This window comes from Pleurodeles waltl, chromosome 3_1, assembly GCF_031143425.1.
Source record: "Pleurodeles waltl isolate 20211129_DDA chromosome 3_1, aPleWal1.hap1.20221129, whole genome shotgun sequence".
Taxonomy (NCBI): domain Eukaryota; kingdom Metazoa; phylum Chordata; class Amphibia; order Caudata; family Salamandridae; genus Pleurodeles; species Pleurodeles waltl.
The window spans coordinates 1,458,840,349-1,458,866,225 of record NC_090440.1 but is presented as its reverse complement, the minus strand read 5'-3'; the positions used below and the strand labels follow the sequence as shown (position 1 = coordinate 1,458,866,225).

Sequence of the window (25,877 nt, the reverse complement as noted above, 5' to 3'; positions counted from 1 at the left end):
AACAAAAGAATTGTTTCTAGTTTAAATGGGTCAAAAATTATTATAAATGCAGCAACACAGGTTACTGTACAGTGGAAGGCCCTTTGCAAAGCTGGACTGGTCACCTTTCTGTTGCTTATTTCAATATTTATGTGTTAAAGTGGTACTACTGAGGTGCAATCAACGTCCATACAGTGTTACCAAATTTAAAAATGGTGAAATAATGATGTAACACTATTACAAAATGTGCCGCATTATGCTGCATAATTTGACTTTCTTTACTGCATAATTTACTTAACCCGGCTGCATAATTTGGCCTTCTGTTCTGCATAATTCGAGGGGTCTAGATATACACGCTCCCTGTAAAGGGGAAGCTGATGAAGTTTGCTCTGTGGGCTGTTAAGCAGGCCATTACCACATTTTGGGGTAGGGATAGACTACCAGAGCACATATACTGGATATACAGATTCTAAGATGACTTTGGCATGACAGAGATCCCCAGGGTGCTAGAACAAAAAGTAGGCACACCAGAGATCTCTGGGCCACATGTTTAGATTTCCTTTCAGAATAATTTAGGGAGGTAGCCTTCCCTAGATATCTTAGAGTCCTGCAGAATATCCCATAGGACAGTTGTATATAAGATCACTAACTGGAGCATGTAGTGTGGTTCTTGGGCACACACAGTGTGATTTGACATACCAGAAACTTCCTCCCTCCCTTGATGGGCCAATTGTCAATATGTTTAGAGGGAGGGGGCAACCTCTTGGTGGAAAATGGTATGGGACAAGTTCATTGTATTGTTAAAAGTTCCCTAGTGAAGATTGGCACGCCCCTTCCCCCCAGCTAGTGGATGTAGGCAGTAATTTGTTTAAGCAGTGGCTTGTCAGTAAAAACATAATTCCATAAATGTTCACACTTATTCATTCAGCCTTGGGCAGTTCCAACACGCACACACTTAAATGACAAATATTTGTAGGAAAATAATAAGGCCATTAGGACCTTAGTGTAGAACCACAACCCTCCAGGTCAGTGAAGGCCCTAATGTCTATGCTGTGGTAGAAGACTGTCCTCTGTATTGAGAGATCCCACCTGCCTGGCAGAGATCTCTCTGAAATACACCCATCAGTGCTGCTGATGCACTTGTGGCAGAGCTGAATGCCAAGTGGGTGCCATGTTTGTTCACCCATTCAGCATTCAGCATTTACTTTTGTATTTCACAAACAACCTTTCAAAGGAGGTTCAAGTGCCTTAAATATTGTTGGTGACTGTGGGGTCAACTATGTGATCTGATGTCAGCACTTTGGTCACTACTGTGACCTGCTGACCCATTGACTGCTCAGTAAAAGCAGATCCCCAACAGACCTTGCAGAGGTTCCCCTTGCCTCAAAATGTGGCAGAGAAAACACAAAGTTGGTAGATGAATCAGCTCTCATTTTTGGGAGGATGCCCTACATCCATGAAGCTCTAATTTAACCTCAGAACTATCCTTTTCTCAGAGATTATGGGTTCCTTGTAGATATAAACTTTAACATTAAAGGCAAAAAAATATCCATTAGTGTCTGGACCTCTGTGTGATGATCCATTTGGAAATTACTCAAAATGTGTTCTCTCTGGTGTTCGTAACTGTTTTGATAAGTTCTTCCATGCACAAAGAAATCGTCAGCACCAAGCACTGAGTAGACCTGCTCTCATGGGATTTTGGATTTACCTTACTTTAAGGGTGTCTGTTTCTCAAAGGAAATGTAACACTGCTGAACATGCTGCTATGGTGCTTGGACACAATATTAAGTCTAAAATACTGCATGGACAAAATAGTGTGTCAAGAATATCGAGGACAAAAAAATTGTTTCTATATTAAATTATATATAATTATATATCCATATCTATATTATAATAAATCTAACTGACAAGTTAGCGCCGCATTTGTGTCATTTTTTGATGCAAAAGTGGCACAAACCTACAAAATACAATGGTATTTTGTAGGTTTGCGCCACTTTTGCGGCAAAAATCACGCAAATGCAGTGCTAAAAAAGTATAAATATGGGCCTCAGTGTCAAATAAACTCCATTGAAATTGGTAAATTCACAAACACTGTGGAAATGTGATGCCTACCAGAGAAATTTGGGTCAAAGTACACACCAACTCTTTCTGTTGGGACCACAAAAGGATCCTTTAACCCTTGATTGCAAAATATACAAGTGTTTTTAATGAGAATTACCACTTTTGTTCAATTAAAACTTTTTAAAAAAAACATCTTTATCTATTTACCACCATAACCACCTATCAATTCTTCTCAACTTCTTCAGTCCTTCAAATTACTTCTTATACAATGTATTCAAGGGAATGAGTATGAGTGAAGACAAGCCAAACATAGCCAGAAGTTCCATGCCTTCTATCTGTACTTTGCCGATGGGATCACTCACAGATTTTATATCCACTTGTAACACTACCTCCTCACTTACAACCTTGACACCATCTTGGTACTTGGCTGGACTTCTGCACAATTTACACCAATACCTATTGCGCATGGCTTTCAATGCCTGACATTCCCTGGAATTACTTATATGCCCTAAGACCTGGGGTGTTTTTTTTTGCTTCACTCCCTCCTATCACAACATCCTTCAGCTTACCTTCTTTTTCAACTCATCCACACAACTTAACATGTGTTCAACAAGTTTTGCAGTAACAGTGGCATCACAAAGAGGTGATTTTGCTTTTAGCTGTAGCTCCTCCCTCAATGTGTCTGATTTACAATGCAGCACAAACTGGTCTCAAATCCTTTCATCACATAAAGCTCCAAGTTTTCACGATGCTGCCAATTTTATTTAAGCTGTGATATATTCCTTTTTCTTTCTGTGAACGCCTACCAAATGGAAACCAAAATGGAAACTCGGTCTTGGATAGTGGAAATCCAGTTTCTTTATAACTATTGCAAATTCCCTAAATTTACTTGCTTCATCATCCCTCAACTCTGCTAAATTTGACAAAATATCCTGTCTCTCAGTTCCTAAGCAACGTGTTTAGAATGCAAGTTTTCTCTCTGCTCTCAGATATGTACTACAGACACTGAGTAGTTTAGAAAAACGTTCTTCCATTTGCCCCAATTTAAACAAGGTTTACCTAGCAGAGGCAAGAAGAACAGTGATGGTGAACAGTGGCAGCCCGTCCTTTAGGGCGGAGGGGCCACACCCCCCTCCTTTTGCCCCTCATGAAGAGTGTCTGTCAGGCTGAACAAAGGTCAGCCTGACAGACACTCTTCATGTTCAGCTCAGGCAGCCAGGAGCAGACATGTGCGATTTGCGCACACTCCTGGCTGCCTGAGCTGAACTTTGCTGGGCTGAGGAGGTCACAGCTCCTATGGGTGTGACCTCCTCGGCTCAGCAAAGGTGCCTCGAGGCCCTCCCATGGGTGACGAGGAAAGCATCACCAATTGACACTCTCCCTGGGCGCTTCATTCTTAAGCCCTGAAGCGCCCAGGGCGAGTGTCAATCAGTGACACTTCGTCACAGAGTTGGGTGGGGTCAGCAGTCTCACTGACCCCATCCCACTCTGTGACGAGGCTGGGACTGCTGCCTTCCCTCACTGGCTGACCTAAGGTCACCCCCTGGGCACAATAGTATTACAGAGGGAGGCGCAGATGTATGTAGGTCTGCTTCTATAATACTGGAGCTCATGTTGTGCCAGCGCTATCGTAAGAGGATGTTCCTTCATTTGCATGAGGGCGTAGCCGTATGCAAATGAGGAAGTCACATTGCCTCCTCGCCTGGGCCGTATTATGGACGTGGGTGCAGAAGCAAACATTTCCTTAGAAGGTGCCACAAAAAGGTGGCATACTTACAGCGCTCCTCCTAATGGCAGCCCTCAGAAAAAGAGAAAGGGGGTTCCATAGACCCCTCAGACACTCCAATGCAGACAGGTGCAGTCACTCATTGCACCCACCTGCAAGAAGGTCTCTCTCCCCTCTTGAAAATGCAGACGGGTTGCCGCTTGGACTGTGAAACACAAAGCAACTTTTTAACAGCTGCTCCGTATTTTACTTGAATGCCTGGGGGTAGCACATGCTTTGTAATACAGGGCACTTTCCCTGTTTGGGCTTGACACATCTTTTGAAAGGGGCACCATAGTGAAAACAGGGAAATTGAGTGGGGAACATCCTTTTTTACGACTTTTTTTTTCCGAAAGTCGTGGTTAACGAAAGCGCAACAACGCTTTTTTTAACCATGACTCCGTTTTTTTGTGCCTTAACTACGTATGTTCTGAACAACGAACATGAGTGGTTAAGGTACAAAGAAGTGAGTTGGCGAAGGTAAGTGGTGGGTTTAGGTTTTGGGGAGGGGCTGGGGGGTCAGGGGGTTTTAGGTTTTGGGGTGGGGTTGGGGGGGTGGGGCGTTTTTGGGTTTGGGGAGTGGGTGGGGGGTTTTAGGTTTTAGGGTGGGGTTGGGGGTGGGGCGTTTTTGGTTTTGGGGAGTGGGTGGGGGGTCAGGGGGTTTTAGGTTTTAGGGTGGGGTTGGGGGGGTGGGGAGTTTTTGGTTTTGGGGAGTGGGTGGGGGGTCGGGGTTTTAGGTTTTGGGGTGGGGTTGGGGGGGTGGGGCGTTTTTGGTTTTGGGGAGTGGGTGGGGGTCAGGGGGTTTTAGGTTTTGGGGTGGGGTTGGGGGTGGGGCGTTTTTGGTTTTGGGGAGTGGGTGGGGGGTCAGAGGGTTTTAGGTTTTGGGGTGGGGTTGGGGGGGTGGGGTGAGGGATGTAGGGTGAATGGTGCCTATTGCTAATGATTTTATCAGGAATGCCTTTACAACAAAATATCGTTGTTAAGGCATTCGTGGTAAAATCATTAGTAGTAGCAACGAGGTCGGTGTCCCGACCTCGTTGTTAAGGCAGTAGTTGGTATTCATAATACAGCCCCTGGTATGACAAGTGCACATTAGAGGTAGTGGTTGAAAACCTAGAGTGGCAGGTGGCAGGCATTAAGGGGGGTACATGCTGTGGCACCTATGTCAGAAAAATTGTTGGATGAGACATGATATGTGAGGTGAGGTGAGCGAAGCATGAGTTGCCGAGTGATAGCTGATGTGTCAGGTAAGAAAAAGAAGCAATATCTAGCATGGCAGGTGAGAGATAGTAAAGGTGATATCCGGTGTGGCACTTAAAAGAGAGGAGGAGTTGATAAAAGAGGTATGCTTTGTGAGGAGTGTGAAGGGTGAGTTGTAAAGTGACACCTGATGTGTAAGGATAGTGAGATGGAGGATTGTGGGGTGAATCCTGGTATGCCAGGTGAATGATAGTACAGGGGATACTTGGAGTGATACTTGAATGAGAGGAGGAGTTGTTGAAAGATACATTGTATGGGAGGTGAGTAAATAATGAGTTGGTGGTTGATATCTTATTTGTCAAGTTAGTCAAAGTAGGGGCTACGGGTGACAGGGAGGATGTGGGGTGATGCTTTGCTTTCCTGTGGGACTCACTCACTTGTTTTCAGGCCCTTACAGCTGTGTTGACGTACTACACAGAGGGTACTCTCTGAGCGGATGGTACACCATCTACCTGCCTGACTGCAGAGCAATGCAGGTATACTGTGACATGGAGACCGACGGAGGTGGTTGGTTGGTGAGTACTGGAATGAGGTGGTAAGTTATCAGGAGGGCTTATGAGTGCTAGAAGGAGGACTGTGTTTGAAAGCTTGGTGGCTGCTAATTTCAGCACAGTCTCACTGTTGTCAAGCCCTATTCTCGTATGGCATCTCTTTATTAATGAATTTGCATTTTTATAAAATGGATATTGGACACAAAGGCTGCAGAGCTCTTTACAACATGCCTTGATACAATGAGAGTAAGTAATCAACCATTTATTGGTGAATATAGGCTAGATTTTCTAAAACATGTTTTGAAAAATTATAAGAGCAAGAGATCTGTCTAGCAGAGTCTGAGGGCATGTTTCACAAATGTTTAGTATTTTTGTGATTCACAAACTATGAGTTTAATTTTACTAATAGTAAATTTAAGACTGAGAAGACCCTGCAGTCGGGCATAGAATTACGCACAAAAAAGGATAGGACAGGACTATCTTTTTTCGTGTGGAGTCTCTGCCATAAGTTTGACCAGATACCCATGGTTGCAGCTTTCCTCTTGTTAGCGCTACAAACATCTAGAACTTTGAAAAATCACATCTTCTGTTCCCTACATCAGATTTTTGTCATTTTGGTGTCTATATGCTCATTCAAAATGTCTCTGTTTTTATAAACTGGAGAGGGAGTTTTATTGTTTTGTGTTTTCTACTTTTTTACAGTTTTGGTACAGATACATGCTTTACACCTTTCTCCTAATTTAAGCCTGTCTGATCTATGCTACATCCACCAGGGGCTGAACTCAGGTTTAAACTATTGATACCTAACTGAACCTAGTGAGGAATAGTCCCATTATTACAGCAACTTCTACAAATAATCCACTTTCTCACACACCTTACTCTATCCAGTTGACGGGTGCCATGGGGGTGTGTTAGGGAGCAGGCTAGGCAAACTAGATCATGCAATCAACTTTGTCAGGGGTAATACGCGCCATATAAATACATTTTAATATTGCAATATCTTTCCGAAGTATTGTTAGATCCTATGTTCATAATGAGAAGCAGATTGAAAGTACTGTTAAGAGAAGCAACCATCAAATGGATGGTTCTCAGGTATGATTAACTGTGACATTTTGGTGTCCACACACACACATTGTTGCCAGGAATTCATAGGTTCTGTAAATCAAGATGTTGTTGATGCTACAATGTTTACAGCATGCATGTTTGCAAACCAGTCTGCTTATTTTCTGAGGATGCCAGTGAGTTCTAGCGACAAAAGAATGATTGTAAGGTAAACCGTAATTTTGTTAGAACTCTTTAGAGATATGTATCTCTGCATCTATAATGTCACTGTGCTTTGTAACAAGATGTGTACACATTTGACTACAAGATTCTATGAAGTTCACATGACTTTTTGCAGTTTCCTACCCTGCACTTACTGTTAGTTGCCACAGAGCATCTAGATACTGATGGCCGGGCTTCTTCCAATGACTAATGACACAGTAGGGAGCGGGCGGTTTATCATCATGACTCCTGGCTTATAGTATGATCAGGTAGAGGGCTGGTTCCAAATCAGTGTCTTGCATATTTTTAGTCAATGGTGACTAAGACAAATAGCTAGACATAGGACTGAAAAGATGTGGTGACCTGCACTGTTCTATTTGAGGTGATTACTGGTGAAGACTGGGTGAGCGCGCTTCTGTCCGTGTTCTTTGCATCGTTTTTAACTTTTAAACTTTTAATCTTTTATTTACATTATGCACAGGCACTTTTCCAGGCCCTGCAGACTTTTATTTAATATCTCTGTACTGTTGCTGTTACTAGCGCTTTTACAATTTTGCTGTAGCGCTCGACGTGGGGGTTGGCTGGGAGCTGAGCCGGGGGGGTCCAGTTTTTGCCTCGGACCCGGCAGGAAGTTTGGGCCTGTTAGAGCCTACTTCCTGTTTACCGGCAGAGCGCTTCCGGTTGGGGCAGCGCTCTAGTCGTTCTGCTCAGGGGATTTAATGACAGTAGGTACACGGCCGCACAGACTAGGTGAGCGCGCTTCTGTCCGTGTTCTTTGCATCGTTTTTTATTTTTAAACTTTTAATCTTTTATTTACACTACGCACAGGCACTTTTCCGGGCCCTGCAGACTTTTATTTAATATCTCTGTACTGTTGCTGTTACTAGCGCTTTTACAATTTTGCTTTAGCGCTCGACGTGGGGGTTGGCTGGGAGCTGTTAATTTTTGGTATTTGGAGCCGGGGGGTTCAGTTTTTGCCTCGGACCCGGCAGGAAGTTTGGGCCTGTTAGAGCCCACTCCCTGTTTACCGGCAGAGCGCTTCCGGTTGGGGCAGCGCTCTAGTCGTTCTGCTCAGGGGATTTAAGGACAGTAGGAACATGGCCGCGCGGCGGACGCGCCGCTGGCGCGCCAAAGGCATGCCCGTCTGCGCCCGTCCGCACCAGTACGGGCCAGTGGACCAGGAACCTTACATCTCCAACTAAAGAAGGCCTGCCTGCCCTCTGCAGTTGGGCAGGTAGTCCCTGTCCTCATAAGTTTACACCAGGGACTCCGGCCCCCTGTTCATAACTGAGACATGGGCTAGACCAGACTCGGACCCTGACTTCATCGAGGCCTCCCCCGCTGGTTATTCGTATTATAGAGCAGATAGAACAACGGGTAGAGGAGGGGGATTGGCCATTATTTGTAGGTCTGATCTTACCTGCATTTGGACTGCGGGAGCACTCCTTCTGAGGTATGTGAAATGATGGTTTTCAAACTTTTCTATGGTTTTTCATTAGTCTCAGAAGGGCTCTTAATATATCGTCTTCCTGGCCCCCTCTCTAAATTCCTTTCGGAGTGCACAGACTTGCTAGAACCGCTTGTTATGGCCCCTAAAGCAATTATATTGGGGGATTTCAACATTCATTTCGATGATAGTAGTAACCCGCTGGTTACGGAATTTCGCAATCTTATGGTCTCCTTAGACTGGATTTTAAAGGAAGGTCCGGCCACTCATGTAGCTGGCCACACCCTTGGCGGAATTTTTACCCGTCCGGAGGAAGATATAAAGCTTATAACGTTCCCGTTAGAATGGACGCATCATTCTCTTCTGACGTTTCATTTTTTTTAAAAACAGTCTTTTGCCACTCGTACACCCTCAAATAAACTAATTAGACAATGGAAAAGTATCAAAGCTAAACGCCTGGAAATGGTACTAAAAAGTAGCTGGAAGGACCCTAAGATGTCTGTATTATCGCCACTGGCCCATTTCAATCAGGGAATCACTGTGGCAATTAATTCATTAGCCCCTCAGAAGGTACATGTACCACGCCAGGGAAAAAAAAACAGCCAACCTTGGTTCTCTAAGGACCTCAAAGCACTCCAGAGGAAATACAGACAACAGGAGCGTCGTTGGAGACTTAGGGCCTGATTGCAACTTTGGAGGAGGTGTTAATCCGTCCCAAAAGTGACGGTAAAGTGACGGATATACCACCAGCCGTATTACGAGTCCATTATATCCTATGGAACTCGTAATACGGCTGGTGGTATATCCGTCACATTTGGGACGGATTAACACCTCCTCCAAAGTTGTAATCAGGCCCTTAATCCGGATACCAGTGAAAAACTTCATTTAAAAGTCGCCTTAAATTGTTATAAGGAGGCCTGTTTTGTAGCTAAATCAGAATACCTTACGCTAAAAATTAGGAAAGCTGCCAATTCCTCTAGAGAGTTATTCAGGGTTATTAATGCCCTTACCACCTCCCCTTGTGCGCCTAAGCTGGAAAACTCTCAAGATTTTTGCAATAAAGTTGCAGAATTCTTTGAAAACAAAATTTTAAACATTCACTCCAGCTTTACCATAGTTAAGACGCAGGGGCCCTCCATCCCGGCCACCACCCCGGCAGGGCTCCTTTCCGCTCCACTTTCTGCCACTCTCGACAATTGTAGGCTACTTCCCAAGTTTAATATGCCATCCCAAGATATGATTTGTAAGCTGCTTCACGAATGCAAATCTGGGTCGCCGTTAGACCCCTGCCCTCCATCTATTCTGCAACTGGTCCCGGAGTTGGTGGCATCCATGTTGGTCCCTGTATTCCAATAAGTTCTTACTTCCAGCATGTATCCCTCTGCTTGGAAGGAAACTACCATTATTCCTCTAATAAAGAAGGAAACGGGGAAACATGACGATTTAACCAATCTTCGTCCCATAGCTCTGCTTCCTCTACTGGCTAAAATGTTTGAGAAATTTATCAACAGAGAACTGGTAAATTTTCTGTCAGCTTCAGAGGGTTTTGATATTTCTCAACATGGATTCCGGAAGTCCCATAGTACGGAATCTGCCCTCATCTCCTCATCAGATACTATTCGTAGGTTGGTTGATGAGGGACAGGGTGTTGTTTTGGTCCTATTGGACCTTTCTGCGGCATTTGACACCATTGCTCCCCACATTCTGTTAGAACGTCTACACCATGTGGGTATCAGGGACCAGGCCCTGAAGCATCTTGAGTCCTTTCTTACGGACAGGTGGTCTACGGTAAGCAGCGGAGACTCTAGGTCCCCTGCTTACCTTCTGCCCTGTGGGGTTCCTCAGGGTTCATCACTTAGCCCCACTTTATTCAATGTCTATGTGGCCCCTCTGGCAGAACTAATACGTTCTTTTGGCTTCACCCTAACCTCATATGCAGATGATACTCAGATTATTATTCCTATCAATAAAGATGTGGAAATAGTCGCGGCTCGGTTCAACGCTTGCATGTCGGCGGTAAGCAGTTGGATGAAGGCCAATTGGCTAAAATGTAACTGTGATAAGACCGAAGTTCTCTGTTTTGGAATAGGTAGGGCACAGTGGTCTCCTAATTGGTGGTCCAAAGAGTGTGGCACTCTGCCCCTACCGGGTTCTACGTCTAGGAATCTAGGATTTCTTTTTGATGACCACTTATCTTTTCAACCTCAGGTCAATCTGACCATAAAAACCTGCATGTGGACTCTGAGGAAACTGAAGAATTTTTTTTCCTATGTATCAAAAGAAAGGAGAGTTACTGCCACTCTGACTTTGGTCATGTCCAGACTGGACTACAGTAACGCCCTCTTGCTTAACTTGGATAAAAAATCTCTTTAAAAACTGCAGCTAATGCAGAACACAGCTGCTAGACTAATATTGAATCTGCCACGATTTGCCTCCGCTAAGGAAAGTCTTGGAAACTTCATTGGCTCCCTATAGCCCAACATATATCCTTCAAGGCTCTCTGTATCTCTCATAAAGCCACCCACGGGATTGGGCCCAAGTATCTGACTTCTAAACTTCAGTGGTACCGATCTACACAGCTGCTGCGATCTGCCAGTACCTTTCTTATCCAGGTTCCCCGCACTAAGATGGTGAAGTGGGGGGATAAAGCCTTCACTATAGCGGCCGCTAGGACTTGGAATTCTCTCCCGTTGGATCTCAGAAAAGAGCATAATTATCTTAACTTTAGGAAACGGGTTAAGACCTGGCTGTTTCCTCGATAGCCTGCAACTCTCTTTTCACTGACATTGCTGCCTCTCCTTAGTTAGTGCTTCGATGCCCCCGGGCCGGAATGCGCTTTACAAATACCCCCATACATACATACATACAAAGCGCCACTGCTTTGAAGTCTTCCTTGCCACTCAGGGCTATGCAGTTCTTTTAATGAAGCAAGTCAAGACACTGAGATTTGCTACTGTGGGCACCAAAGTGGCAAGTTTATGGGAAAATGTGAGCCTGATGCTTTTGCAAATTTTGAGTTAGTTACCTGACACAGGTCTCCTTCAATAGATCAAACTGCTAGGATCAAAAAGGGTTCACGAAGACACTTTTCCCACCTCAACTTTAAAGAAGGAGGTAGTGAGGACTGTACTGTTTTAGTTATTTCCCTCTAACTGACCGCATGTTTTTCATCAGAGGAATACCTTGCTGAGGGAATAACTTGCAAGTAGGGCGTCACATAAATGTGATTAGGGGACCATCAGCTCTGAGGATGTGGCTCTTGACGAGGACAAACGCAAACTGAGAGATAAAGTGGCAGCATATTTAGGAGCTTTATATGAACGTCCATGATAAGTGCCAAGGGTACCGCCATCTTTTCAAAAAGAGGTTGAACAGAAACCCTTTTTAACCCACATGGTTGTGGTCTTTCAGCCTCACAGCACAAGCCAACTCTCATTCCCATGTTTTAATGATTATGTATTTAGCTCATATATTAGGAATGGTGCAGCATTTATTTTTTTTCCAAATGTTAGAAAACACGATAAGAAATATTTCAAACTTTAGTTCACCTGATTGGTCGTTCTCAGCCAGTTAATGCCCATGTCACATTTTTTAGATCCTTTGTGCTTTTGCCCATATAGTTAGAATAGTGCATACAATAGTATGTTTATATTGTATATAATTAAACTTTGTAATATTCAGTGTTATGATTAGTTTTCATTATGTCATTTATACTGTATATTATTACTATTATTGTTTCTTTTTTCTCTAGCGATCTTAAAATTAAACAGCCTTTTTAAACTTAAAAGAAAAAGAGACTTCTTATAATTCAGAGGCCTTTGATGATTGCCTGTCAGAAATTAAAAAGTTTAGTCACTGTGGCAAAATGAGTTCTCTTCCCTTTTTGCTCTGAGGGTATAGGCATAGCCCTAAAGCCTGTAGGTCACAGACTTCATGCAAGCTTAAGATGAACCTATCATTATTAGAGAGACTATAGGATTTACTGTAAAAGGAGGAGACCTCAGAGCGCCATTTACACGTGGCAAGGAATATTTTTAGAGGAGTGAGTTTAAAAACAACCAGCCATGCTTAAGCTTTTGCACTTACTATACAGAGGGAGGTTACAATGCTGCCATTTGTTAACTAAGTTAAAAAGATGAGGCAACCCAATAACCCTTAGACCTGGGTTGCTGATTCGTCGTGTCCACTACGGCCTGAAAGAATTAACGCAGGCGCACCATTACCCCTACCAGAACGGCTTGTTAAAGAAAGTGTGGCGGTTGATGTGGAGTCATCCATATATATGCTACAGACTCCAATGATAAGGTTGATTCCTTTTCCAATAAGATTACCACAATACGACATGTGGGTTGATGCCATTAGTGATCGATGACGACCAATGGTTTTGGTTACTGTCACTTGTGAGATAACTGCAATAAGTGAACTAGATACATCGGATATGATAGGTGCTATCATTATAAAGAAATTCCCAGTCCTGATGAAGACCCATTGCTGATTGATATCTGTTCCCAGGGTCGAAACGTCGACATAAATTATGTGTGGCTTGATGTTTCATAATTCAATGACCTCAGGACTCCTGGACTGAAGGAGCCTACTGGAAGTTCACGTTCAATTTTTAACCACACTTTTTTTAATTTTTTTAAATATTTTATTGGTTTTATATTTCAGATACATGTTACAAGCTGTACAATTGTTATCCGCAGGATCCCATTTATCTGCTTAAGAAGAAAACATGTAACAACCCCAAACCCCACACATTAAACACGTCTCGGAACACTATTTAACCTTCAGTGACATTACTTGCTGCATTCGCTGAAAACTTTAGCGTATGATAAATAGCTGATGGGGGGTCGCGCGTGTGACCAGTGTGGGCCCTTTGCTGCTGGATCTGTACCGCTTCTCGCCTGGTGGTGGCTCGGAGTGGGCCCTGCAAATATTGATAATAACGGAGCTTGGATGTTTGCCCTGTGTGTTATAGATATTCTTGTGCCGGTGAGCTATTGGACTGTTAGCGTGATAGGGAAGGGGTGAACAAACCCGTTCGGTGTTGATGTGCCGTGCGTTGAATTGTGCTTTTGTGGGGGGTGCGCAGGGGAATTTGTGCTGCTTATTCAATCTGTGCATTCCCTGGTTCATGGCTGCTTATCATCATTTTTGGCCTCGAGTTTAGTTACCAATGTTTCCCAAGCGACACACCCTGTGTGCGGTTGTCCCTCCCGCGCCAGCTTCTTTAGTACCTGGTATTCCGTGCAGGCCCAGCGTAATGTTAGGGTGCACCAAGATTTCCGATCGGGTGCTATGGGCGCCTTCCAATGCATAGCTATCAATCTTTTGTACATGAAGCAGGCTAGGTCTACGAATTTGTGCAAGTGTCTTTGTTTTTTAGATCTTGACCTCAGCCCCAGTAGGCAGGATTTGGGATCTGCTGCCAGTGCAAGCCCCGTTAGTTCGGAGATCTCCTGGACCACCTCCATCCATGCTTTTTGTATGTTGGGGCACTCCCAGACCATGTGATAGAAGTGTGCTAATGGCGCTTTACATCTAGGGCATGTCGGTTCAGAGTCAGGGAACATTCGCTTTATCCTAGCAGGGGACAAGTATGTTTGATGTGTGTAGTTGAACTGGGTGTACCTGAATCTGGGGTTCCTTGACACTCCTCGGGCATGGTGCAGAGCGTTCAGCCACTCGGCTTGTGTGATCGGGCCAGGGAGAACAGAGTTCCATCTCTCCCTGGCTCTCTTCGCATGCGGCTCGGGGGGTTTATTAAGGATTTTGTATAGACTTGATGTTACTTTTATTTGGGCATCATATTGTAGAATATGATGGATTACAGGGGAGGATTCTGGTTCTGTGGTACCTGCCCCCCACGTTTTTTAATTGCGTGGCATATGGCGTGGTATGTGAGGAATTGGCCGAGACTTATCTCGGTGAGAGCCTGTAGGGCCTCGAACGACATTAGCTTGCCGTCTTCAAAGCAGTCGCCCACTGTCTGCACACCCGCCTCTGTCCACACTGTCGACGCTTGCGTACTCGCCCCGGTCCACTCCGGGAGGTGATCCAACGGAATGTATGGGAAGTAGGGGAGCTTGAAACCCCCACTTTGCACATATTTAACCCAGCAGGCGTGCGCCACTGCCAGTGGTGGGTTAGCAGTGTTTGCCTTGGGATGTTTGGATGCCAGCCACTTTAACAGGGGGGTTTCTTTTAACCAGGTCTTTAGCCGCACGGATTCCGCCAGCGCCGGTCTGTGGATCCAGTTCTGAACCCACTGCAGCTGTGCGGCTGCGTAGTAGCGTTTGAAGTTGGGGGCCCCCATGCCACCCACGTCCACCGGTCGCTGAAGCGTGGTTAGAGCCACCCGGGCTCTGCCCCCGCCCCAAATGAGTTGCAGCAGCGCTGTATTCAAATTACTGAATAAGCTTTTGGGGATAATGATCAGTAGGGCCACGAAGTAGTATAGCAGCCTGGGCAGAATCAGCATGTTCGCGATCGCCACCTTCCCTGGCGGGGAGAGCGGTAGCTTGTTCCAAAACTGAAGCAAGCCTTTTATGGAGGCCAGCGCCCTACCCAGGTTTCCGTCTCTGAGATCTTCTGTGTTATGGTATATGTTTATCCCGAGGTACTTACACGTTTCAAAGCACCATTTCAGGTGCCCCAACAGGGGGGGCCCTTGCCTTTCGGGTGGCCACTTTACTAGCGGGAACGCACATGACTTTTCCCAGTTCACCACTAGGCCCGACAGTGCTCCGAACTCAGCAAGTAGAGATATTACTGAGGGGACAACCTCGTAGCCTTTCCGGATATATATTAATGCATCATCTGCATAAAGCGAGATTGTGTAGTGGACCCCGTCCCTACTATTCCCCAGCTGCGTTCCATGGAGCGTACTCTTGCTGCTAACGGTTCTATTGCTATTGCAAACAGTAGCAGGGATAGTGGGCAGCCCTGTCTTGTGCCCCTAGTGATCGGAAAACTGTCGGAGATCATCCCGCCCGTCTTCACCCTGGCTTGTGGGCTAGAGTACAGTGTCTGGACCCAGCGTATGTAATTGGGGCCTATTCCCATGCGGATCATTGTGGACAGCAGAAAGTCCCACTCCAGCGTGTCGAACGCCTTTTCGATGTCCAGCGAGTGCACCATTTCTTCGTATGCATCTGGGGGGGTGTCTCCCATTATGCTCAATAATCTACGAATATTTAAGAAGGTGTTGCGCCTTGGTATAAAGCCGTTTTGATAGTCATGTATTATGGTATGCATGATAGGGGCTAGTCTATTCGCCAAAATTTTACCTAGTATTTTGCAGTCTAAGTTTAGGAGCGATAGTGGTCTGTAGGATTTAACATCTGTGGGGTCGCGGCCCTGTTTGGAGAGCACCACTATCATGGCTTCTCTCTGTGATGTGGGCAGGTATTCATTAGCCCACGCTTCTTCGAACACCTTCAGCAGGTGGGGTTTTAGGGAAGATGAGTAGGCAGTGTAGTACTCCAATGGGAGGCCGTCTGTGCCAGGCGCTTTATTCCTGGGCATCTGCGCTAGGGCTAATTCTATTTCTCCCATTGTCAGGGGGGCTTCTATTATTTCCCTGTCAGTTTGTGCGAGCTGCGGTAGGAGAGATCCCACGAGAAAGGACTCGAGTTGCGGGGAGGTGCATGAGGTGGGTTTGGTATATAAGTTTGAGTAGTATTCTCTAAACGTTCCGTTTATCTCAGCTTGTGTGATAGCCATGCCATGTGCGTCGGTTCGAATGGCCCCGATTAGGGACTGCTGTCTATCCTTGCGTAGCAACCACGCCAGCATTCTGCTCGATCTGTCCCCTTCTGTTTGCAGACGCATTAGATGGGAGTTATAATCGTGGCAGCAGAGTTTGCTGTCAGCATTGTTATATTTTGAGCCCCTTTCTTTTAGGACTGTGTGGGAAATTTCTCCTTGCGCTACTGCTGCCTCTGCCGCTCTAAGCTCCTTTTCTAATTTACCAATTTCCGTCTGTAAGGTGCGTCTTACTCCCCACGTGGATGATATGCATAGTCCGCGGATCACTACCTTGTGTGCATCCCACTCTATAGCTCGTGTTGTTGCGGTCATGGTATTTGCTTCCCAGTACTGACTTAGTGTGGATTTTAGTGGTTCGGCGAATGCTTGGTCTTGTAAAGCTTCCACTTGCAGTCGCCATGTGGGGATCGTCTGTCGTGTCCTGCCCCAGTTCAGTGTTACCCCCGGTGGTGCATGATCCGACAGTGTCTTCGCTAGGTATTCTGCCTCACCGACCAGTGCTCCTATGTCCTGGGTGCCCCATATTATAGCTATTCTAGTGTGGGTTTTGTGTGGGACTGAGTAGAATGAGTATTCCCTCTGTTGCGGATGCCCTATGCGCCATAAGTCATGTAGTCTCATAGTGCCTGCCCATTCCTGCAGTGGGCCTGGGGTTTTCCTATTTACCATCGAGCTCGCTTGAGCGTGGGATCTGTCTAGTGTCGCAATTGGAGTGCTATTGAAGTCTCCGCCCCAGAGGGCCGGAGCCATTGGATTTGTCAGTAGTGTCGGTGTGAGAGAGCCCAGGAATCCTGCAATCCCGCTATTCCGACTACAGCTAACTGTCTGCCGTCCAGCCGGCCTTCCACTACCACGTATCTACCTCCTTGGTCTATCTTGTGAGCCGATAGGAGGAATGGGACCCCAGCTGCAATCCAGATCAGCACCCCCCTCGCGAAAGCCGAGTATGTAGTGCCTATGAGCTGGCCCCCCATCTTGCGCGTAGCTCCCGCAGGTCCGCCTCTAGCATGTGCGTCTCTTGCAGGATGGCAATGTGTACTCCTATTCGCCTAAGGCGTGCGTGTACTCTGGTCCGTTTACTCGGCGCTCCCAGGCCCCTCACATTCCATGTTGCTATGACAAACTGGTCTATGTTATTTCTCCCGTGTGGCGCCATAAGGGTGTCTGGGATATCCCTCTGTACATGGGGCCCGGTCCCTGAGCTTGGCCCTCTTGGTCACTGCCCCTTTGACATAGCTATTTGCTAAAGGGGGCGTATGCAGTTGTTTCCTCTGTGCTTTGAGTGATTCCGGCACGTGTAAGTTTACTAAACTACTAACCCCAACCACCCCATATGGATCCCCAACGCTTCTAACAACTTGTGTGAAACTACTGAACCCATAAATGTGTGAAAAAACCTGTATCCGATTGGATTTCCGTGGTGGAGTAATCATATCTACCAGATGTGGCTCTTTTGCGGGGCTCACATCTTTCCGCAAACTGAGTCTGCTAATACCGTTGGGCGCCCCCAGGTAGTGAGTGTGCTCCGCGCTCCGTCGCCGCCCCCCGTGCCGCTCCCAGAGACACCCCACAACAATTAGTTATACAATTGTACCAAAGATACTCATTGCTAGTGGCGCCTTCGCCTCGGTCCCCGCCGTCGCCCCGAAGTCCCCAGTGGCTCCATAAATCAGCCAATGTTAGTGTCACCGGTCCGTAGGAGCAGTTGAGTGCGATTAAAGTTCGTCCGCGGATCTGGGAGTGATCCTCGGCCCACCTAGCTCGCCTGTTATTGTGGATACGGAGCTAGCCGTGTCAGAGTCCGTGCCCATCTCAGGGGGCTTCCTAACCGACGCAAAGTTGCTCTGCAGGAGCAGGGGAGTCTCTTTCAGTACTCTTGCTCTTTCTTCTGCTACTTGTTGGTCGTTAGGTTGGCCCCTGGCGCGCCTTCTGGTCCGCTTTCTAGAGGCAGAGGTTTGGCATTCCTCGTCTCCTTCCGCGTCTTCCCGTGGGCAGGCGAGGCCCTTGGCATACAGCCAAGTCCAAGCGTCCTCAGGAGTGGTGAATATGTGGGTGCGGTCCTCCGATACCACCCTTAGTTTCGCAGGGAATAGCAAGGCATACTTTATGTTGTGTTCACGCAGGCGTTGTTTAATTTTGACATAGGAGTTCCGTTGATTCTGCACCTCCTGTGTGCAGTCCGGGTAGGCATTGATGGTTGAGTCCTCGTACTTATATGGGCCTTTGTTGCGGAACTGTTGGAGTATTGCGTCTCGATCCCTGTAGTTAAGAAATCTGGCGATTGGCCTGGGGCCAGGGGTCTGCCCGGGACTCTGTACGCCCGCTCCACGGAGAAGAACTTGGATGGGACTCCGTTTAACACTTCCTTGATGAGCCATTGTTCCAGAGAGATTTCCGAGTCTGGTTGCTGCATAGTTTCCGGGAACCCTAGAAAGCGCACGTTGTTACGACGCGCCCTGCTCTCCATCTCTTCTGATCTCCTCCAGAGCACTTTCAGCTCTGCGTCTATGCTCTGGATCTGTTTTTGATTGTCTTGAGCCGTGGGGGTTAGATCGGATAGCCCTTCTTCGGCCGTTTTCACTCTTTCCGCTAGGCTGCAGTGGTCCACTCGTAAGAGATTCAAGTCTTGTGAGACTGCATCTATCCTGTTTTCCAATGAGGATTTAGGGGGTCATTCCAACCCTGGCGGTCGGTGTTAAAGCGGCGGCTAACCCGCCAACAGGCTGGCGGTTAAAAAAATGGAATTCTGACCCTGGCGGAAACCGCCAACAGAGACCGCCACATTAACACTCCGACCGCCACAGCGGGACAAACAAACAGCGCGGCGGTCACCGCCAACAGACAGGCAGGAGTCAATGTACCGCCCACACTATCACAACCCACCAATCCGCCACCTTTTCCGGGGCGGTAGCCCCGCCGATAAAAACACGGCGGAAACAGACATTTCAAACGGAAAACGCTCACCTCCATACACCCCACGAGGAATCTGGACACCATGGAACCCGAACTACACATCCTACCAGCTATTGTATTCCTGCTCCTCTACCAGGAGCACGAACGCCAGCGCAGAAGACTACGGTGAGTACTGCACTTACGACACAGGGGAGGGGGGAGAAGAAAATATTACGGGCACACATACGCTACACACCCACCACCACCCTCACCCACTACAATACACACATCAATGCATAGCAATACATCACTGTTACAACCCCCAAACCCCCCGGAAGAATGCAAAGACAAAATGAAATGATCATAAACAGTCGAATATATTGTATTATTGGCATATAAAAATATCACACATTTAAAACTAATATATACATAAATATTAAAAGTCCGATACTTTTAGCAGTCATTGTCCGTGGACCACTGGGCCCAAATCACATGGGCAAGGCCCACACAGGATACCTGACACCAACGGAGAGAACACTGCAGGGGCATCAGATAGAAAAACTACAGGCACCTCAGGGGGAAGGGAAGGGGGGGCACCTCAGCCACATGAGTACACAACACCAGATCCACGAGGGGCCTCCATGGCCACTGTCCCATCCTGGGGAGTGCAAAGCCACAGTCTCTCAAACCCATACAGTGGGTGGTTTGCCCACTGTACCATCCTGGGGAGTGCAAAGCCACAGTCTCTCAAGTCCATACAGTGGGTGGTTTGCCCACTGTACCATCCTGGGGAGTGCAAAGCCACAGTCTCTCAAGTCCATACAGTGGGTGGTTTGCCCACTGTACCATCCTGGGGAGTGCAAAGCCACAGTCTCTCAAGTCCATACAGTGGGTGGCTTGCCCACTGTACCATCCTGGGGAGTGCAAAGCCACAGTCTCTCAAGTCTATACAGTGGGTGGCTTGCCCACTGTACCATCCTGGGGAGTGCAAAGCCACAGTCTCTCAAGTCTCTACAGTGGGTGGTTTGCCCATTGTTACATCCTGGGGAGTGCACAGCCACAGTCTCTCAAGTGGATGACAGTGTCCACTGGTTCTGGAGGGGGACCGGTGCCCAGTGCTTCGTGCAGCCCTGCCCGACACAGATGCGGCACTGCCCCTTCCGCCAATGGGCCAGCGGTGCTTGAGATGAAGGGCCCAGTTCAGCGGCGCTTGAGACGGCAGTGCCCTGTTCAGCGGTGCTTGAGATGAAGGGCCCTGTTCAGCGGTGCTTGAGACGGCGGTGCCCTGTTCAGCGGTGCTTGAGATGAAGGGCCCAGTTCAGCGGTGCTTGAGATGAAGGGCCCAGTGCAGCGGTGCTTGAGATGAAGGGCCCAGTTCAGCGGTGCTTGAGACGGCGGTGCCCTGTTCAGCGGTGCTTGAGACGGCGGTGCCCTGTTCAGCGGTGCTTGAGATGAAGGGCCCAGTTCAGCGGTGCTTGAGACGGCGGTGCCCTGTTCAGCGGTGCTTGAGACGGCGGTGCCCTGTTCAGCGGTGCTTGAGATGAAGGGCCCAGTTCAGCGGTGCTTGAGATGAAGGGCCCAGTGCAGCGGTGCTTGAGATGAAGGGCGCAGTTCAGCGGTGCTTGAGATGAAGGGCCCAGTTCAGCGGTGCTTGAGACGGCGGTGCCCTGTTCAGCAGTGCTTGAGACGGCGGTGCCCTGTTCAGCGGTGCTTGAGACGGCGGTGCCCAGCGGAGCGGTGCTTGAGATGAAGGGCCCAGTTCAGCGGTACTTGAGATGAAGGGCCCAGTGCAGCTGTGCTTGAGATGAAGGGCCCAGTGCAGCGGTGATTGAGATGAAGGGCCCAGTGCAGCGGTGCTTGAGATGAGGGGCCCAGTTCAGCGGTGCTTGAGACGGCGGTGCCCAGCGGAGCGGTACTTGAGATGAAGGGCCCAGTTCAGCGGTGCTTGAGACGGCGGTGCCCAGCGGAGCGGTGCTTGAGATGAAGGGCCCAGTTCAGCGGTGCTTGAGATGAAGGGCCCAGTGCAGCGGTGCTTGAGATGAAGGGCCCAGTGCAGCGGTGCTTGAGATGAAGGGCCCAGTTCAGCGGTGCTTGAGACGGCGGTGCCCATCGGAGCGGTGCTTGAGATGAAGGGCCCAGTTCAGCGGTGCTTGAGACGGCGGTGCCCAATGGAGCGGTGCTTGTGATGAAGGGCCCAGTTCAGCGGTGCTTGAGACGGCGGTGCCCAGCGGAGCGGTGCTTGAGATGAAGGGCCCAGTGCAGCGGTGCTTGAGACGGCGGTGCCCTGTTCAGCGGTGCTTGAGACGGCGGTGCCCAGCGGAGCGGTGCTTGAGTGAAAGGGCCCAGTTCAGCAGTGCTTGAGATGAGTGTCCAGTGCAGCGGTTCCGGCCCAGGCATGGATGTCACTCGCCACCTGACATGTGCCTGGCAGGGCCTTCCTGCCCATCTGTCTGTTGGCTTGCGGGGCCCTCCTGGACTGCCGCACCGGGCCTCTGGGTGTCCTCCTGCACACCTGGGATGGGGCTGGTGGGGCCCTCCTGGACAGCTGGCCTGCTGCCGGACTTGTCGGGCGTGCTGCCCTTCCCACCCTTCCCTGGTTGTCTGTGGCCCTTTCCCACCTTTGGCGGTGTGCCAGGTGGCACCCCACTTCCAGCGGAGCCAGGGTAGGGATTTTGGTCCCTGGTGTCCTTGGCCTCTCGCGCCGGGCACTGGTAATCTTTGGGTGCTTTTCCGGGGGTGGGCTGGCCGTGCCTTGGCTCCTAGCAGAACTAGTTGCCCTTGAGGGTGGGGGACTCCACAGTCCTTGGACAACAGTCTTGATAGGTCCTGGTTTGGTGGTGGCTGAGGTGCTGATTGCAGTCTTATGAGATGGACGGGGTGGGGGAGTTGTTGGAAAGAGGTCAAGTTTGGAAAGGAAAATCAATTTGGAAAGAGAGGGACTGCTAGGTGTAGTGGGTATGGGAGTGGAGGAAGAGGATTTGGTTGTAGGAGTGTGAAGTCTGGTGTCTTTGGGTGCAGGTGCTTGGGCTGGAGGCTGTCGTGAGGTGGATGGCTGTTGGGTGGGTGGCTGCCTGCGTTTGTGTGGTTTGGAAGAGGGGGTGACAGACACACTGGGAGAGGACACAGGGGACGTGTAAATGGTAGTGGGGTTGGTGACTGCACGTGTGCGGAGTGTTCTGGTGATGGACATAGTGGCTGAAGATGTTGTGCATGCAAGTGTGAGTGGAGACGTCACAGGGAGGGAGGAGGGAGACGAGGAGGAGGGGGACACAGTGGAGGCAGTGGGTGTTGGTGTGTCTGCATGTGGATGTTGCTTGTGTGAATGCTTGTGTGATGTGTGGTGCTTATGTCTGGATGAGCTTCCCTTGGGTGTTGAGGTGTGTGCAGGCTGGTCTGTAGGTGTGTCTGGGATAGGCAGAGGTACAGGGGATTGGGTCTGGGTGTAGGAAGTTGGAGGGGGGAGGCTAGAGACAGGGACAATTGCTGCCGTCAGTGCTGAGGCCAGAGCATTGAACGATCGCTGATGGGCAGCCTGACCCGAATGAATGCCCTCCAGGTATGCATTACTCCGGTGCACCTCCCTTTCTACACCCTGGATGGCATTCAAAAGGGTAGACTGCCCAACAATGATGGTCCTCAGGAGGTCAATGACCTCCTCACTGAGGGCAGCTGGGGTGACAGGGGCAGGGCCTGAGGTGCTTGGGGCGAAGGAGATTTCCACCTTCCTGGGTGAGCGGGCACGGGGCAAACGCTGAGGGGCTGCTGGGAGGGCGGTGCTGGTGCGCTGGGTGGCGGCTGTACCTGTTGTTACGGGGGCACGGATGTTGCCGCCACCACAAGGGAGCTCCCTTCAGAGGACGAGTCGCTGCCACTGACATCAGCATGAGTCCCCGCTGTGGAGCTCCCCTCGCCCTCCGTCCCACTGGTGTACTCAGAGTCCGTTGCTTGGCCCTCCAGGGCCATGTGGGATGCAGCTCCCTCGTGCTCCGATGCCACTTCTCCTCCGCCTGATGATGCTAATGCACACATGAACAGGAAGACCACAAAAAAGGGGGGGGGGGAGAAAGAAAGACATGTTGAGTGCATGCATAGGCGACACCGTTGGCGGAGAGGACAGAAACAGAAGCCCCCTGCACTACGCTGCGCACTTGGGGTCCACTACTCAATCAGTGGGACATGGCCTACAGGCCTATGGACGACAACTGCACACATAGATGACACAGGGCCATGAATAGCTGTACTTGGCACCCTACAGAGGTGGGGGGCGGGGGCACAGGGCCATGCCTTACGGAGGGGTCTAGCCTACAGAAATCGCCCTGGCCTAGGGATACCCACAGCCCACCTCCCCCACCCAGACACCTCCACTGCACGCAAAGTCACCAGAATGAGAGTGTACTCACCCCCTTGTGTCTGCTGTGATGTCCTCACGCGCCCATCCAAATCGGGGTAGGCCACCGCCAGGATCCGGGACATCAGGGGGGTCAAAGTACGACTGGCACCCCTCCTACGTTGGGAGGCCATCCCCAGCTGAGCCTCCGCCGTCTTCCTGCTCCAGCGTCGGATGTCCTCCCACCTCTTCCGGCAGTGGGTGCCCCGTCTGTTGTGGACCCCCAGGGTCCGGACTTCCTTGGCGATGGCACGCCAAATAGCGACTTTTTGGTGGGCGCTGACCTATGTGACATGTACAGGGGGAGAAAAAAAATCATCACCTTCTGCATGCTTGATGTGAGTGGCCCTCCATCCCCACCCTTGCCATGTGGCCAATGCTCTCATCTGTCGTCTGATGCATGCCTCAATCGCTCCCCTCCCCACCATCTTTCATCCATCCGACTCAACCCAGGCATTGCCCACAAAGCATGGTCCCAGTGTACTTACCTGTTGGTCTGGAGGACCGTAGAGTAGCGCATACTGGGGGAGGACCCCATCCAGGAGTTTCTCCAATTCTTCAGAAGTGAAGGCAGGGGCCCTATCCCCAGTCGCAGCAGCCATTGTCTCTTCCAGACCGAGGTCACAGCAGCACTTGCAGTGTAGGTCCTCTCCTTTGGAAGATCAGGTATCGAGTGATTAAGTAGATAGAAAATGGCGGTCACGCCCGCGGCGGTGCGTACCGCCGGCGCACATCGTCATTGGCTCGTGAAACCCATAGGGTTCAATGTTAACCAATGCGGCTTTGCGCCGCGGTCTTCGACCGCCTACCGCCACGGTGTGCCACGCCAGCGCATTGACCTCACATCCCATTGTCACACTTCACAGGTCAGGCAGCCGCCATTTCAAGGGCCCACATGGCTTAATTTCTACTGCGTCACACATACCTAGGCCTTTCCTCAACACTCATACAAACCATTCAATGCATAGTGAATCGTGTTGTGTGCAAGCTGTGGGAACGTACCTGTGGGTTGATTGACTCTGTGCTCGCTGTTGTCCTTCCTAGGCACCGTCCGCTGGGCAATGCGAGGAGATGGAGGAATCTTCCAGTGTACAGACTGCTGGTGGACCTGTTGACAATGGAGAAATGACATGTCATTCTGACATACAGGCTTGACCGAGCCACTATACATGAACTGTGTGCCCAGCTGGAGGCAGACCTGATGTCACCCATCCGCCAACCCACAGGGATCCCCCCTCTAGTGCAGGTGCTGTCAGTACTCCATTTCTTAGCAAGTGGGTCATTTCAAACAACAGTGGCAATATCATCAGGGATGTCTCAACCTATGTTTTCCAAGGTGTTGTCCAGAGTGTTGTCTGCCCTGCTCAAACACATGCGGAGCTACATCGTTTTCCCTGAGGTGGGGGATTTGCCTACAGTGAAGGGTGATTTCTATGCCCTTGGACATATCCCCAACATCATAGGTGCCATTGATGGGACACATGTGGCTTTGGTACCCCCCAGCAGGAGTGAACAGGTGTACAGGAACAGGAAAAGTTATCATTCGATGAATGTACAGATGGTCTGTTTGGCAGACCAGTACATCTCCCATGTTAATGCCAAGTTCCCTGGCTCAGTGCATGACGCCTACATCCTGCGGAATAGCAGCATCCTGTATGTGATGGGTCAACTCCAGAGGCACCGTGTGTGGCTATTAGGGGACTCTGGTTACCCCAACCTGTCCTGGCTACTGACCCCAGTGAGGAATCCCAGGACCAGGGCAGAGGAACGCTACAATGAGGCCCATGGGCGGACTAGGAGGGTGATCGAACGCACCTTTGGCCTCCTGAAGGCCAGGTTCAGGTGCCTCCATATGACAGGTGGATCTCTAATGTACTCACCAAAGAAGGTGTGCCAGATCATCGTGGCCTGCTGTATGCTTCACAACCTGGCTTTGCGCCGCCAGGTGCCTTTTCTGCAGGAGGATGGTCCAGATGGTGGTGTTGTAGCAGCTGTGGAGCCTGTGGAAAGTGAAGAAGAGGAAGCCGAAGAGGACGACATAGACAACAGGAACACAGTAATAGAGCAATATTTTCTGTGACACACAGGTAAGAGTGCACACCGGCATATTACATTTACTTAAAGACTCCTACCTCTCTACTGTCTGACTTTTTCCCCCAGTGTATGGTAACTGTGTTGTGACTTTCCCTTCCGTTTTCAGAGATGTGGGCCCCACTGCGTGACATCTGCTTTGTTTCCCCATGGACTACAGCTGTGTGACAGTGGTTTGTTGGCATCACAATGTGAATACAAATTTTGGCACTGTCATGTCTAATACATTTGTTAAAATCACAGACAGACTCCAGATTGTTTATGTGCAATAAGTGTGTTTATTCAAGTGCTCTAATTTGGATGGGTGGTTGCAAATCGGTGAGGGGTGATGGTGGAGGATTGTCCATGGCAGAGTCCAGACTATCAGGTTCACAGGTGCATTGTCCAAATGCCTGTGGGAAGTGGAGCAGGGGCAGTTTAAGGTTGGACAGGGTGACAATGTGGGACAGTGGGATGACAATCAGGGCGGTA

At 49.1% G+C, this 25,877-nt stretch overlaps 1 protein-coding gene across 1 annotated transcript in view; it reads left to right on the top strand.

The window, feature by feature from the left end:
- The window catches only part of LOC138285298 (ficolin-3-like), a 165,527-nt gene that overhangs the window by 65,568 nt on the left and 74,082 nt on the right, over positions 1–25,877 (top strand). The window contains exon 5 of the mRNA XM_069225041.1: positions 5,453–5,580. Within this exon, the coding sequence (XP_069081142.1) occupies positions 5,453–5,580 (128 nt within the window). The remainder of the gene's footprint in view (positions 1–5,452; positions 5,581–25,877) is intronic.